The sequence below is a fragment of the Myotis brandtii genome, unplaced genomic scaffold (assembly GCF_000412655.1).
Source record: "Myotis brandtii unplaced genomic scaffold, ASM41265v1 scaffold197, whole genome shotgun sequence".
In the NCBI taxonomy this organism is placed as follows: domain Eukaryota; kingdom Metazoa; phylum Chordata; class Mammalia; order Chiroptera; family Vespertilionidae; genus Myotis; species Myotis brandtii.
Window position 1 is genome coordinate 1446544 of NW_005357346.1, and position 16282 is coordinate 1462825.

Below are 16282 nucleotides of genomic sequence, written 5' to 3' on the forward strand. Positions count from 1 at the left end.
ACTTTGGGAATCACTGCTCTAGCATTTTCTATTTCTAAGCAAATTTCCCAAAGCAGAACTGTTTGCATGTTTCCCCTCACGGAAGGCAGGGTTTCTTCCACATTTAACTGAAGCATCAGTTTTTCTGGCTCTCCCCTGTCATGATGATCTATGTAGTAAGTTTATGACTCGGGTTTCCACATTTTACTTGTTTGTTGCATTGATGTTGCCCTGTAGTAATTCTTTGGTTGTAAAATATTAACCCTGGGCTGAAATTAGCATATACTTTAAAAAAAACAAAAACTGCTCCCAGATTTTAAAACTTGTAATAAAATGGAAACATTGGTTTTTCTATGCCTTTTTGAACTCTTGTAATTGAGTTTTGATCACATTTTATATTAAAGTGGCTAACATGTGGGAAAAAAAGAAAATGTAAACAACATATCAAAATTTATAGGCTGTAACAAAAGCAGTGTTTAGAAGAACGTTATATCTTTAAATACCTATGCTGAAAATATCTCAAATCAATAACCTAAGTTTTTACCTCTTAAGATAAAAATCTAAAAAAATGAAGAGCAAACTATGAATAAAGAAAGAGGGGAAGAAGCAGAAACCAGTTAAATAGAAAATAAATATATATATATAAAGAAATCAAAGTTTTTTTTAAAAGATCAATAAAGGTCAATATTTTTAAAGTTACACATTTTCATTTCTGAAATTCAGCAATTAAAAAAAAAGTGACTTGTTTCCCTCTGTGAAACACAAACTTACCACTATCTTTCTCAGATATTCATCCATTCTAAAGCAAACAAGTTGATCCTTCGGGTTTCCTACTATTTGAGTAATTCATTCAAAGAAATAAGCCAAAACTGCTTTTTGCTTTTTTCAATATATTTTTATTGATTTCAGAGAGGAAGGGAGAGGGGGAGAGAGATAGAAAACATCAATGATGAGAGGGAATCATTGATCGGCTGCCTCCTGCACGCCCCCTACTGGGGATTGAGCCTGCAACCCGGGCATGTGCCTTTGGCCAGAATCAAACCCAGGACCCTTCAGTCCACAGGCCAATGCTCTATCCATTGAGCCAAACTGGCTAGGGCCCAAAAATGCTTTTAAAAGCACTTCGGTATATGTTATTATGCGTATACAGGAACTAACCACATTTATAGGGTCTGGACATATTCTAGAACCAACTACAATTCTCAGCTAGTTAAGTGGGAAGAGGAAGAATAGTCAAGACCCAGTAAGAGACCCAGAATGATGTAGTACCTCAGCACATTAGGTCACAGTTTTTGAAATATGTCTGGACATCCCTGAGTGTCTAGCACACATGTAACTAGGGATGGTGTAAACTATAAAAACATAGCTTGGTATTGCTTATTATAGCATTTACCAGGATGAAAATTGCAGAAGATTGTTTGTATCTCTTAGCTGAGGCGTAGTATTAGGAACAGTTTACTGGACAAAAATATCAACAAGACTGTCAAAAAAAAATTACATAACATCCAGGAACTCTTTTTCATTTTGAGAGACATAATGTATGCAGGAGGTAGAAAGGGTAGGGGAGCCCTAGCTGGTTTGGCTCAGTGGATAGAACGTCGGCCTAAGGACTGAAGGGTCCTAGGTTCGATTCCGCTCAAGGGCACATGCCTGGGTTGTGGCCCGATCCCCAGTAGGGGGTGTGCAGGAGGCAGCCAATCAATGATTCTCTCTCATCACTGATGTTTCTATCTCTCTCTCCCCCTCTCCCTTCCTCTCTGAAATCAATAAAAATATATTTAAAAAACAAAAAGAAAGGGTAGGGGAAGGAAAGGGAGAAGAACAAAGGAGAGGATCTCATTTTGAAGGGCCATCACTCAATTTTATTTTATATTTTTACAAAAGAAATATTTTATAGTCACTATCACAGCACCTGGTATATCTAAGCAATAAAAACTTGTTGAATGGTCAACTGGACAGATAGATGGTTGAATGAGCAAACAAACAAGTGGGTAGAAAGAAAAAGAATGATTATTCAAAATAAAGTTTAAAATATTAGATACTAGAAGACTTGTTGTTTCTCCATTTTAAAATGAACACTAATTAGGAGATAAATGTGTGAGAAGTAGCATGGCATAATGGAAAGAAGACAAGATTTGAACTCAGAAAGACTTAGACTTAAATCCTGGCTGAAACTCTTACTGGCTTGTGTCACTGAGCAAATTGCTTACTTTGCTTAAGTCTTAGTTTTCTCCACCTATAAAATGAGGATTAGAGTAGCTACCTTATAAACATAGTAAACCGGCAACTTTCACACCTAGAACAAACAAAACCAGATCTCAAATCAACTCTACCCTTGACAATGTAGCCCACAGATGGATGTTACTAACAATGCTCACCATCTGGTAGCTTCCTGTTTTAAATAATTATTCTTGCTAACTAGGTGCCAAGCTTTCAAAATCGTTACATTAAATGTTTGAACCCTCTAAATTTTGGTGTCCTAAGACAAAGTCCAGTATGATCAGCCATAGTTCAGCTTACAGGCTTGTTCTGAGGATTAAAAATAATATTAGGAAAACCCCCTTGTACAGTAACAGGCATGTAAGAAATAATAAATTATTGTCAAACATTTCATTAATAGCTTTATGGCATCCTTTTGCCACTCTACATTATCACAATTATTCCAGTAACTCCACACTGAGAATACAGATCAATCACACCAGCCACTTACAGAAATATACAAACAAGGCAGAAATGAAAAGACATGTACTGAAATATGCTCTTCAAAGATTCAAGTTGATTTCTTCAATCTGGACTTCTGGATTTTCTCTCTTAAATCCATGAAGACCTGAGGACTTAAAACCTTAATTTTAAACGCCATTTCTAGACTGACTGAATAAGAAAAGTGTCAGATTCAAAAGGAGAATTCAAAGTTAGCACTATCAGGGTATGCTTTTTCTCTGCTGGATGGCCGAACAGACTGTTGCTATTGTATTTTGCATCTAGTCTCAGCTGTGCAAACACGAGTTAAGTATGAAAAACATCATGCCCTCTTAATCAGAAATACAACAACCCAAATAAACTCCTTTCGGATGAATAGTTTAGTTAGGATGAGTAATTTGTAGAGTAACAACATTTGCCACCTGTATAAAAAGCACTCCTACTTAGCTCTTGAAGATATCTTTCTCTGGATTATCAGATACCCAGAAATACTGACTTTATTATAAAGCATGGCAATCCAAACCAAGGTCACAGATAACAAACTTATAGCAAGAGTTAAATTAAAATGGCTCATAGGTATTACTGGTTGGGGTGATGTTTCAGTAACAGTTCTGCCACATTAAAGCAAACGTTCCCCAAGGAAACATCTCTTCTGCTCATAAATGTCAAGTCAGCTCCATTTCCCCCAATTCAAAGAGTAATATCCATTATACTCAACATCACACTTAGTGGTGATAAGTTGAAAGCTTTTCCTCTAAAATCAGGAACAAGACAAGTATTCCCACTTTTGCCATTTTATTTAACATAGTACTGGGAAGTCCTAGCTAGAGCAATTAGGCAAGAAAAAGAAATACGGTAAAAGGCATCCAAGTCAGAAAGGAAGAAATAAAACTGTCTCTATTTGCAGATGACATATTACAAATACATATAGAAAATGCTAGACTCTACCAAAAAAACTGTTAGAACTAATAAACAAATTCAGTACAGTTTTGGGATACAAAATCAATATACAAAAATCAATTTTGTTTCTATACACTAATAACAAACTATCAGAAAGAGAAAGTTTAAAAATAATCCCATTTACAATTACACCCAAAGAATAAAATACTTGGGAATAAATTTAACCGAAGAGGTGAAAATCAGTACCCTGAAAACTACAAATCATGAGTAGAACACACTGAGACAAAAATAAATGGAAAGATATTCCATACTCATAAATTAGAATCATTAATAGTTTAATATGTGCATACTACCCAAAGTAACATACAGATTCAAAGCAATCCCTATCAAAATTCCAATGGCATTTTTTCATAAAAGTAGAAAAAACAATCCTAAAATGTGTATGGAACAACAAAAGACTCCAAAACAATCTTGAGAAAGAACAACAAAGCTTAGAGGTATCACATTTCCTGATTTCAAACTCTGTTACAAAGCTATAGCAATCAAGAGTATAATAATGACATAAAACCAGACACACAGGTCAATGGAACAAAACAGAAAGCTCAGAAATAAACCCCCACCTATGGTTAATTAATTTATGACAAAGAAGCCAAGAATATATACTAGAGAAAGGACAGCCTCTTTATTAAATAGGGCTGGGGAAAACGAACAGCCACATGCAAAAGGATGACACGAGATCCATACCTTACACCATACAAAAAAATCAACTCAAAATGGATTAAAGATTTGAACATAAGACCTGAGAAGAAAACATAAGGGAGTAAGCTCCTTGGCATCAGCCTTGGCAATGATTTTTTGAATTTGACACCTAAAGCAAAAGCAACAAAAGCAAAAGTTAGTGAGACTATATCAAACTAAAAAGCTCTACACAGCAAAGGACACCATCAAATGAAAAGGCAACCTACCAAATGAGAGACATTTGCAAGTCATATATCTGATAAGAGGTTAATGTCCAAAATATATAAAGAACATAACTTCCCCTAATCGGTTTGGCTCAGTGGCCTGCGGACTAAAGGGTCCCAGGTTCGGTTCCGGTCAAGGGCATGTACCTTGGTTGCAGGCACATCCCCAGTAGGAGGTGTGCAGGAGGCAGCTGATGAATGTTTCTCTTTCATTGATGTTTCTAACTCTCTATCCCTCTCCCAACCTCTCTGTAAAAAATCAATAAAATATATATTTAAAAAAAGAACACACACAACTTAATAGCACAACAACAAACAATCCGATTTAAAAAATGGGCAGAGGAACAGAAAAGACATTTTCCCAAAGAAGACAAAGATGAAAAAGTACTTAACATCACTAATCATCAGGGAAATCCAAATCAAAACCACAATGAGATATCGCATCACACCTGTTAGAATGGCTATCGTAAAAAAGGCAATAGGTAGCAAGTATTTGAGAGGATGTGGAGAAAAGGGAACTCTTGTACACTGTTGGTAAGATTGTTAATTGGTGCAGCCACTATGAAAAACAGTATGGCAGAACCTCAGAAAATTAAAATAGAACTACCATATAGTACAATCCAGCAATTACACTTCTAAGTATACAACCAAAGGAAATAAAATCACTATCTTGAAGAGGTATTTTCACTCCCATGTTTATTGCAGCATTATTTACAACAGCCAAGGAAACAACCTATATATCCACCAACAGATGAATGCATAAAGAAAACGTATGTATACATACACACACAATGGAATATTATTCAACCATAAATATGAAGGAAATTCTGCCATTTGCAACATCATAAGTAGAACTTAGGGGCATTATGCTAAGTGAAATATGAAGCAAGTCAGACAAATGCTATCTGATCTCATTTATATGTGGAATCTAAAAAGAACTAAAGTCATAGAAACAGAGAACATATTGGTGGTGGTGAGGCAGGGAGTGGAGGGTAGGTGAAATGGGTGAAAGTGGTCAAAAGTTACAAACTTTGATTATAAGATAAATAAGTCCTGGGGATGTAATGTAAAACATGGTGACTATAGTTAACAATACTGTATTGCATATCAAAGTTGCTAAGAAAGTAGATCTTAAAAGTTCTCACCACAAGAAAAAATGTATAACTATATGAAGTGATAGGTGTTAACTAAACTTAGCTGGCAATGTTTGCACAATAAATACATATATCAAATCATTATGTTCTATATCTTTAATTAGATATTATATGTCAATCATGTCAATTAAACTGGGAGAAACGTTTTTTTTAAATAATGTCCATGTGTTTGTTAGGAGAAGACTGATACTTTTAAATATAATCCCCTGGCCCAGTGGCTCAGCTGGTTGAAGCATCGTCCTATATACCAAAAGGTTGCTAGTTAGATTCCTGGTCAGGACACATACCAGGTTGAGGGTTCGATCCCCAGTCACGGCACATATGGGAGGCAACCAATCAATGTTTCTCTCACTAATCAATATTTCTCTCTCTTTCTTCCTTCCTCTCTCTCTAAAATCAATAAACATTTATCCTCAGATGAGGATTAAAAAACATTTTTTAAAATAAATATAATCCATGAACCAGAAGTACTGCTCTGACAGTACATTTGACACACAATTAAATGTGTCACCATGAGGACTGAAACAGAGGTTATTTTACACATTGGTTAAAAATTAGAATTCTGTGATTATAGTTCTACAGTCTGTATGAACAAAAATTGATCACATTATGAATAAATAGAAGTCTATAAGCAATTAGTTTATTATAACTTTTTGGATTTGATGGCACATTAACAACAAAAAACAATCCAGGGCAGTAATGGCTATTGTGGTTTCAGAAAGGTATATGTTAAGTAGAAAAAATATGTTTAAATAACAACATTCCTTAAGATAGAGGTCTAGTTCTAGTGGAAAAATAATTCACCACCATAATTACAAAGTAACTAATTAAATGATGTATTTTTTATTTGCTGATATGCATTTATAATTCTTATTTTGAAGCAAAGATTTTTATTTTTCTGGTGCCATCAAGTGGTAACATTATGAAGTGTTCTAGAGTTAAATGCAAATAACTTTTAGACAAAAGAATCAGACTGATGTATTTTACCTAAGTCAATTAGACACTAGTGATGTTTTATCACAAAAATTATCTAAAAAGAAAAGGGAAAAATATCAGAGCCGACTGTTTGCAAATCATCCCTATTTTAAACACCCAACCCAAAATAACAGTTAAGACAAAGAAAAATGAGTAGATTTTTAAGACCAGAATGCTCCACTAGCAAAAAAACAAAAACAAAAAACACTCCAACAGATTATGAAACTATTAGAAAACCAAGTTTGTATTAAAATGATATATATTATCAGTCAAACCAAGAGAAATGCTCCTTCCTGAAACTCCATTAACATGGCTATAAAATAATTATTTTTAAGGCAAAATCCCACAAGGACAAAGAGACTGAGAGAAAAGATAGCAGCAACACAATTTTAGAAGCCAGCAAGGAGTTGGGTGAGTGGTTACAGACTTGGGGAAACTCCAGAAAGCTGCCCGACTGACATGGCACTAAATCTCTCCCAAAGTTCAGGAGCTGGTGGCTCTAAGTAGCTGTGGACACAAGAGTGAAGAATAAAAACAAGAAACTTAGTCAAAATCAGTTAAAAAGCAGTTAGGATACCACTACACACGCTTCCTCTTCCACTCCATGCAGCCAAGCATTCATCTTTACACCACATTAAAAGAATGAAGGTTATACTCTAGGAAGAGGACAGCAGAATGCTTCTGAACTACAGGACACACGCACAGTGAGGGCAGGGGAAGTGTTAGTAATACAGGAGATGGTAGTAATCTGAATGGTACTAACAAGTCAAAGATCACACACAAAAAATAATGAAGATGGTAATTTTCTGGAAAGAAAACCACTGGAAGAAGGTCTCATCAACCTTAGATTATTGTGTCCAGGAAGTCATGTAACTAACTGCAGCATGCTTCACTCTGGTTCTATAAGGAAAAGGCAAATAATTAAACAAAAACTGATGCTTAAAAAAAAAAAAGGTAACTTCTACTTATAGACATTCAACAACACTCAACTCTACATGCCCTGTATCACTCTCATGCATTAGCTGAGAATTTACTGCAACTAACGAAGAACAAAATAGTAGGCAAATCCAAGGACCTTTTACACTCTTAGTTTAAAAGCCCATTTCATCTCCTCTCTTCAGGCCATTGAGAGTAGGTGCACTAAAGAATCGCTGTGAACACTCCTGAGAGAGGTGAAGGCTAGTGACCATTGGCCATATCAGAGAAAACACACATTATTATTCATAATAGAGATTCAGAGACTTGTTTTTTCAATCCTATTTTGTTGCTTAATTTATCAAAGCAGAGAGTTAAGTGTATCTGATACTGTCATGTAACCAGAAGGAGATATCCATATTTAGGCCATTTAATCTTCAATATTTCTCATTTGCAGTCTTTTTTTTTAGAGGATTATATATAAGACAAATAGTTATATGTATACATGTTTTTCCAGATATCAACAAAAGAAACATTAATATACATAAAACTGTACCTTGTACACCTTCTAGAAGTAAGTCAACTCCCTTCCTATAAAAATCAGAAGCAGCTTCATAGTCATCTTCTTCTTCCTTCTTTAAAGCCAGCTTTATGAATTCTCCTGCTTTCTCCAAATAATTTCTCTTGCCAAGCTTGGATTTTAAACTGCCAGGAAAGAGGCTACGATTTTCCCGTTCTTCTGTCTTGTTCTGCTCACTGTCATAAGCAACAGCCCCTAGTGCTGAAGGATCCGAAGGAAGATTGAGACCAAAAGTTCTAGTGGGAGAATTTTGATTGGAAGCCATTCCATCATCTAACTCAGCAAGGGAATCCACATCGACAGTAAGAGATATCAGGTCACTGTCACTGGAGAAGCCTGGAAATACAATCATAATAGTAAACATTAAATTGAGAATCAACCAAAACAATACAAATCATGCTATTAATTTTTTCATCTATCAAAGTCAATTAGGAAGGCTGTAATTTACTGATGAAGTCAGTGTCTAGCAATTTGTTTTAGTATAGTTCATTCATTTTTTCCCAATATTTGTATTTTTTATTTTTTAATCCTCACCCAAGGATATGTTTATTGATTTTTAGAGAAAGAGGATGTGGGAGAGAGAGACAGACAGAAACATGTGACAGAAACATCAATTGGCTGCCTCCCCTATGCACCTGGACCGGGGATTGAACCCACAACCCAGGTGTGTGCCCTGACAGGGAATAGAACCTGCAACCTTTTGGTGTAGAGGACGATACCCCAACCAACTGAACCACCCTGCCAGGGCAGTTCATTCATTTTTGCACTGTCACTCAACAGCTCTGGAAGAACATCTCCTTGCCTTAATTATCAAACTAAAACTGAAGATAAGTTTTTATCTAGCCTTGCTGTCAAAAAGAGCCTTTACCACAAGATCTTGCAAACCATTTTTAGCAAGCTCATGCTTGCACACACAGCTGCTATGAACAATAATATTATGATGAAGGGAAAAGAGCAAGAGCTTTAGAGTAAGTACAAAAGAAGTTTAGAAACCCAGCTTTTAAAACTTACTGTGTGACCAACAGCAAATTACTTAACAGTTTTACTTATTATGCAGGGCATTACGAGAACAAAGTTAAAATACATATGAAGCATAATAGACTATCATTAAATTACAACTCTAGCAATTATATAATAATTATTTAACTATTTAGACAATATATTCCCAGAAATGTGTTTTTAGGTCACCATCCATACCATGTGGGGAAGGTGCAGGAGGCAGCCAATCAATGATTCTCTCTCATCATTGATTTCTCTATCTCTCTCTCACTCTTCCTTCCTCTCGGAAATCAATAAAAATATATTTTAAAATATATATTTAAAAAAATTTTTAAATAAAATAAAGAACTGTATTATTAGAAATCTTTGTTTCAGACACTTCCACAGCTTTCGGAGAAAGTTTTGGTCTATATTTGTATCTTAGTTTTCTAACAGAAAATGAAAAATAGGTGCTGCTAAAATTTTTAGCAATGAGAATTACTTCTCCCACTTCATATAACTGACTTCATGGTAAATAAGCATGATGTACAATAACAGTTACTAAACTTTTTGGTCTTAAAACCTCCCTTTACATTCTCAAAAATAACTGATAACCTCAAAGAGATTCTATGTGGACTTTATAAATATTTACCAATCTTAATATTTAAAAAACCAACAATTTTTTTAATTAAACATTAAAGCCCATTACAAGTTAACATGATTTTTATTTTTAAAAATTTTATTTTCCAAAACAAAAAATATTTAGATAAGTGGCACTGTTTTACATTTCTGCAAATCTTGTTAACAAAAGATGGCTAGATCCTCATATCTGTTCTCTGCACTCAATCTGTTGTCAGATGTTGTTCTGGTTGAAAGATTTGCATAAAATGTCACATAGATATATAATTGAAAATGGGGCAAATATTTTAGTAGCCTTTTTTTTTAATATATTTTATTGATTTTTCACAGAGAAGAAGGGAGAGGGATGGAGAGCCAGAAACATCGATGAAAGAGATCGATCAGCCGCCTCCTGCACGCCCCCCAGTGGGGATGTGCCCGCAACCAAGGAACATGCCCTTGACTGGAATCGAACCCGGGACCCCTGAGTCCACAGGCCGACGCTCTATCCACTGAGCCAAACCGGTTCGGCTTTAGTAGCCTTTTTAAATAATTGTGGAGACTATCTTTTAATACTACAACAAAACTTGATAAGTGGTTGTTTCTTAAAGCTTAGTTGCCATGTAGAACATAACATAATTCCTATCAACAAAATTTCTGGTTTTGTTTGTATATTTTGTTAATTTTTATTGTTGAAAGTATTACGTATGTCCCTCTTTTCCCCCCACTGACCCCTTCTAGCCCACCCCCACCCTAGGCCTTCACACCCTATTGTCTATGTCCATGGGTTATGCATGAAATTTGTTTTGTTACACACAAATCCATTGGTCTGTCTTACACACTGAATGGATCTTTTTATCCATCATGAGTTTGTAACATCACACATTGGTCATTTCGAAAATACTGGTTTCCAGAGCTATATAGATAAAGTGGTAACAAATTTCATATTATAATATCACCACCAAAACCGAATTTGTTATTATCACCACCAATTTCACCAGAAAATTCTTTAAGTATTGGAAAACTGTCAAGCTCAAAGTGGAAGATACAAGTTCTCCAAAATTCTAATTGTAGGTTGCAAACGTGAATTTTATCAGTGGCAACACATGCTGTCAGTTATTTTCTCCTTCAAGTATCAGCTCACTTCGTTTACTTTCAAAAAAATATGTGCCAAATTCCCAAGTTGAATAAAGACAGTTTGTCTGTTAATCATCCTTTCAAGTATATATGGTGTTCCAAGAAAAAAAAAGCAACTAGTTTATGGCTCAAGCAACTGCACAAGAACTTTTCCCTAAGACAACCATGGTAGTTCAGGATGCAGAAGTGCTCTGTGTATACTTCCATTCCGTCACACAGAATATCAACAAAGGCATGTACCCAAAGGTTGAGGTTTAATGAAATTGAGTTTTTAGTGCTTTATCAAGGACACTCAGCACTGGCATTACTGCAAGTGTGTCAATGCTTTCAGTTACTGGCTGGTGTCGCTCTTTTGATCCATGCTCTGGCACACTAGTTTTACCCACCATTGTTTCTGTGTTATCAGTGAACATGCCAAAAAATATTCTTTTGAATTCTGTCAACCATTTAAAATATAAAAAACAGCCCTAGCCGGTTTGGCTCAGTGGATACAGCGTCAGCCTGCGGACTGAAGGGTACCAGGTTCCATTGCGGCCAAGGGCACATGCCTGGGTTGTGGACTCGATCCTCAGTGTGGGGCGTGCAGGAGGCAGCCAATCAATGATTCTCTCTCATCATTGATGTTTCTATCTCTCTCTCCCTCTCCCTTCCTCTCTGAAACCAATAAAAATATATTTAAAAAATAAAATATAAAAACCATTCTTAGCTTTTAGGTCATATAAAAACAGGTGGCAGGCCAGATTTGGCCCACAGGCTAAACGTTGTCAACTCCTATTATAGACTCAAATTGTTTATTTCATATCAAATAAAGTTAGGGTTAAAACATGTTACTGGCAGCTAAACTCAAATCTTAAACTAGCTTTAGAAACAACTTTGGCACCCTGTCAATAAAATATTCTGTTTTCAGGGTTTTGTTTTTTTCAAATCCTCAGAATGCCCATAAAGAACTAATTTTGAGGTACAAACTTCCTGTTATAAAAGAAATAAGACATAGGAATGTAATGTACAGCATGGCAACTATACTTAATAATACTGTACTGCATATCTGAAAGTTGCTAAGAGTAGATCTTAAAAGTTTTCATCACAAGAAAAAAATCTATAACTATGTATGGTGACAAATATTAAGTAGATTTAGTGTGGTGATCATTTTGTGATACAGTTGACCCTTGAACAATGTTGGGCCCCCAACCCCAACCCCATACAGTTGAAAATACACACATAACTTTTGACTCCCCCAAAACTTAACTATAGTCCCTCAGTATCCACGAGGGATTGGTTCCAGGATCCCCTGCAAATACTAAAATCCACGGATGCTCAAGTCTCATATAGAATGGCAAAGAACAATGCATACAGTCACCTCTTTGCATCCTCCAATCAAAAATACTGTTTTCAATATGCAGTTGGTTAAACGCATAATGCAAAACATGGGAGATGGCCCTAGCCTATCTGGCTCAGTGGATAGAGCGTCAGCCTGCAAACTGAAAGGTCCCAGGTTCGATTCCAGTCAAGGGCACATGCCTGGGTTGCGGGCTTGATCCCCAGTAGGGGGTGTGCAGGAGGCAGCCAATCAATGATTCTCTCTCATCATTGATGTTTCTATCTCTCTCTCTCCCTGTCCCTTCCTCTCTAAAATCAATAAAAATATGTTTAAAAAAACAACAACATGGGAGATGAAGGGAAACTGTATATTTACTAAAAAAAAAATCTGCATATAAGTGGACCTGTGCAATGCAAACCCATTTTGTTCAAGGGTCAGCTAGGAATACAAACATCTAATCATTATGTTGTACAACTGAAACTAATGTTCTGTCAATTATGCCTCAATAAATTAGATTAGATAGGTAGATAGATAGATAGATACAGAAAGATAGACAGAATTAATTTTTGCTCCTTAAAAACAGTAGATTTCATTAAATGCATAATCTGCAATGACATTCACTGGACCTAGTGGAAATCTCTTCGTTTCTATGACATTTCAACTGTACACAGTACTTCAAAATCAAAATCTTTTCCAGCAATCTACAAAATTATCCACTGTTTTGAGAAATATATATATACTTTATGAGATTTTTAAAATAATTTTTAAATATTTTATGTATTTCAATGAAAATTTATTTCCTTAAATAGTGTCATTGTAGTCCATTGAAATTAATAAACAAATATCAAGTTTAATATTTTTTCTGGTTTATGCAGCTAATCACAAAAGAAAGGAAATGCTGTCAGAAATCTTTTGTCAGCTCTCCCGTGTCTTGTCACTATAACCTTCACATCATCTATCACATTGTACTATCTCATGCGTTGCCTGATTTTCCTTTCTACAAGAACAATAACACCAAAGGGCAAGAGGGTAAAGTTATGTATACTCAATTTCTTGGCTTTTGACCACAAAAATCTAGTATCATAGTCACATTTCCTCTTACCTTTCCAACCTTATTTTATTAGCAAAGGAAACCATGGTTAAATAAAATTAGATCAGAAAAGTAAGACCATCAAAATACCGAGGAAGAAAGTAAGATAGCAACATAAAGTAAGAAATATACTATACAAATTGTTTCAATTTCTACCTAATTCTAAATGAATCTTTCAAAGTAAGCAAGCAAATAAAACAAGCAGGTTAGGAAGAGGAATTTTTTTAGCCTAATTGGGAGAAGCAAAGGGAAATAAAAAGACTTCTTCTGGTTTAACCTTGTTGGAGGACAGTTTGGCAATGCAAATCAGATGCAAAAAAAATGCTTATATCTTTGACCAAGCAATTCAGCAGTTTTTACCAAAACAATCAGAGATATAAAAAAAGATCTCTATATAAGACTATTTACCACAAAAATTAGTGAAAATTTGCAATAACAAATTTCTAACAATAAAAGAGTATGGTTCATCCCTATGATAAAGTATTATACAGCTATTAAAAAGTATGTTATAGAACAGTGATGGCGAACCTTTTGAGCTCGGCGTGTCAGCATTTTGAAAAACCCTAACTTAACTCTGGTGCCGTGTCACATATAGAAATTTTTTGATATTTGCAACCATAGTAAAACAAAGACTTATATTTTTGATATTTATTTTATATATTTAAATGCCATTTAACAAAGAAAAATCAACCAAAAAATGAGTTCGTGTGTCACCTCTGACATGCGTGTCATAGGTTCGCCATCACTGTTATAGAACAATGTTTAATGCTAAAGTATTCATGCTCTATTATGCAAAAATGACAAACTGCAAAGTGGTACTTGTATGTATATGTATGTTTGTGTGTTTGTGTGTGTGTGTGTGTGTGTATACACGAGTATATATATTATAATTTTTCTTAAATGGTTTTTGAATGATTATTTTATTATTTTAAATATATTCTGTTGATTTTTTACAGAGAGGAAGGGAGAGGGACAGAGAGTTAGAAACATCGATGAGAGAGAAACATCAATCAGCTGCCTCCTGCACACCCCCCACTAGGGATGTGCCCGCAACCAAGGTACATGCCCCCGACCGGAACCGAACCCGGGACCCTTCAGTCCGAAGGCCTACGCTCTATCCACTGAGCTAAACCGGCTGGGGCAATATAATTTAAAAACACAAATACAACCCGGCTGGTGTGGCTCAGTGGTTAAGCATTGACCCAGGAACTGAGACCACTGGTTCAATTCCCGGTTAGTGCACATGCTGGGTTGCAGATTTGATCCCCGGTAGGGGGGTGTACCAGAGGCAACTGATGGATGAGGTTTCTCTCTCTCATGGATGATTCTATCTCTCTATCTCTCTCCCTTCCTCTCTCTCTAAAAATCAATAAAAACACATTTTTTAAATATATTTTATTGATTGTTTTACAGAGAGGAAGGGAGAGGGATAGAGAGTTAGAAACATCAATGAGAGAGAAACATGGATCGGCTGCCTCCTGCACACTCCCTACTTGGGGATCAAGCCTGAAACCCAGCTTATGCCCTGAACTGAAGTGAACCAGCAACCTCCTGGTGCAGAGGACGATGCTGAACCAGCTGAGCCACACTGGCCTTTTAAGAACACACGGGGGGGGGGGGGCTAGAAAGGTACAATAAACACTAAAAGTAATTTTTTCAGTATGGTGGGATTACAGGCGATGCTAATCATTTATCTTGTTTGTGTATGACAAGCCCTCCAGGCTCTGTACATGGAGAATATCAAAGGAGATAACAGTAAGGGCTAAAATTGGGAATTGAGTATAAAGCTATGTTACACAGCCATCATTTATGAAATACCGGCCTGTATGAAATATCCAGCAGCCAGTGCCCAGGAATTCCTAATTGAGGGCCGCTAGCAAACACTCGGTTTAAATTTGTCACTGAAACTCAGAGCGCAGGCAGAGCCACGCCCTGGGGGCGGACCTGGTCAAGAGACTGGGATGCCACTCAGTTTGACCTTTCCGGCCAGTGTTAAGGGGGTGGATCTCCTGATGTCGCCAGGAACTCAAGGCCCACCCAGATGTGATGTAACTTCCTATTATTCGAGTATTTATTAAAACTACTTCCGGTGTTGGAGGTCGTTCTGTCCCTCCATTCAGAGGGCAGACGCCACACCTGGCCCAAGCTTTTATTCTATTTCTATGTCTGTCTTTTCATTTTCTCAAATCCCAAAAGCGCCTCCTACTTAAAAGAACCGGTTCACGTCTCTCTTTCCCTGTGCTGGACGCGGAGAAGGGAGCCCCCCGCCATACCTAACTTAGGAGAGAGGAGGTAGAAATGATATAAAGACAGATCTGTTTAAAGCAAACTAACCCCAAACTATCCTCCGCCTTTAATTCTCCTGTTACGATACACCCTACCACACCTAAAAAGCCTAACCCTATCATATGTCCTCCACCATGCACTGCATCGAATCATCTTTTCTAGTATTCTCTGATACTTTCCTCTTCTATATTTAAGCAATTTCTAAATTCCCTTCTTCTCAATGAAGTACTTCCCAAACAGCTCAAGAACACTCCCTTTCACCACCATAGCAATAAATGTGTGTGCATGCGTATGCGTGCATGTGTGTGTGTGTGTGTGTGTGTGTGTGTGTGTGTGTGTTTTCAGTACCTAGCTTATTCCTCTGATATCCTTAATATATCTACTTTGTACAGTACCTGCTCAAGTCCTGGAAATCAGTCCTGTCATTCAACAAACTTTATATAAATCTAAATATCACATGAAGTGGAGACTAGCTCTCTATAACCCAGGAAGAAAGTTAGCGAGTAAGATATAGGGAGCAGCAAACAAGAAGCTTTCGGTTAAGGTGAGCAGGAAGAAACAGTGGATGAGGCAGAGCAACAATTGACAATACAGAAACTATTTGTCAAAAGTTAAACCAACCTGAAGTCAGTCCATGTTTAAGAGGGCCCTCTGGGCCATCATAAGAGTAAAAGGTGCAACCTTCACCCA

At 36.4% G+C, this 16282-nt stretch overlaps 1 protein-coding gene across 7 annotated transcripts in view; it reads right to left on the reverse strand.

Annotated features, from left to right (window-relative positions):
• Positions 1-16282, reverse strand: part of RPS6KC1 (ribosomal protein S6 kinase, 52kDa, polypeptide 1) — a 130822-nt gene that overhangs the window by 79258 nt on the left and 35282 nt on the right. For all 7 annotated transcript variants that reach the window (XM_005865157.2, XM_005865156.2, XM_014538776.1 and 4 more), the window contains one exon: positions 8142-8501. In XM_005865157.2, the coding sequence (XP_005865219.1) occupies positions 8142-8501 (360 nt within the window). The remainder of the gene's footprint in view (positions 1-8141; positions 8502-16282) is intronic.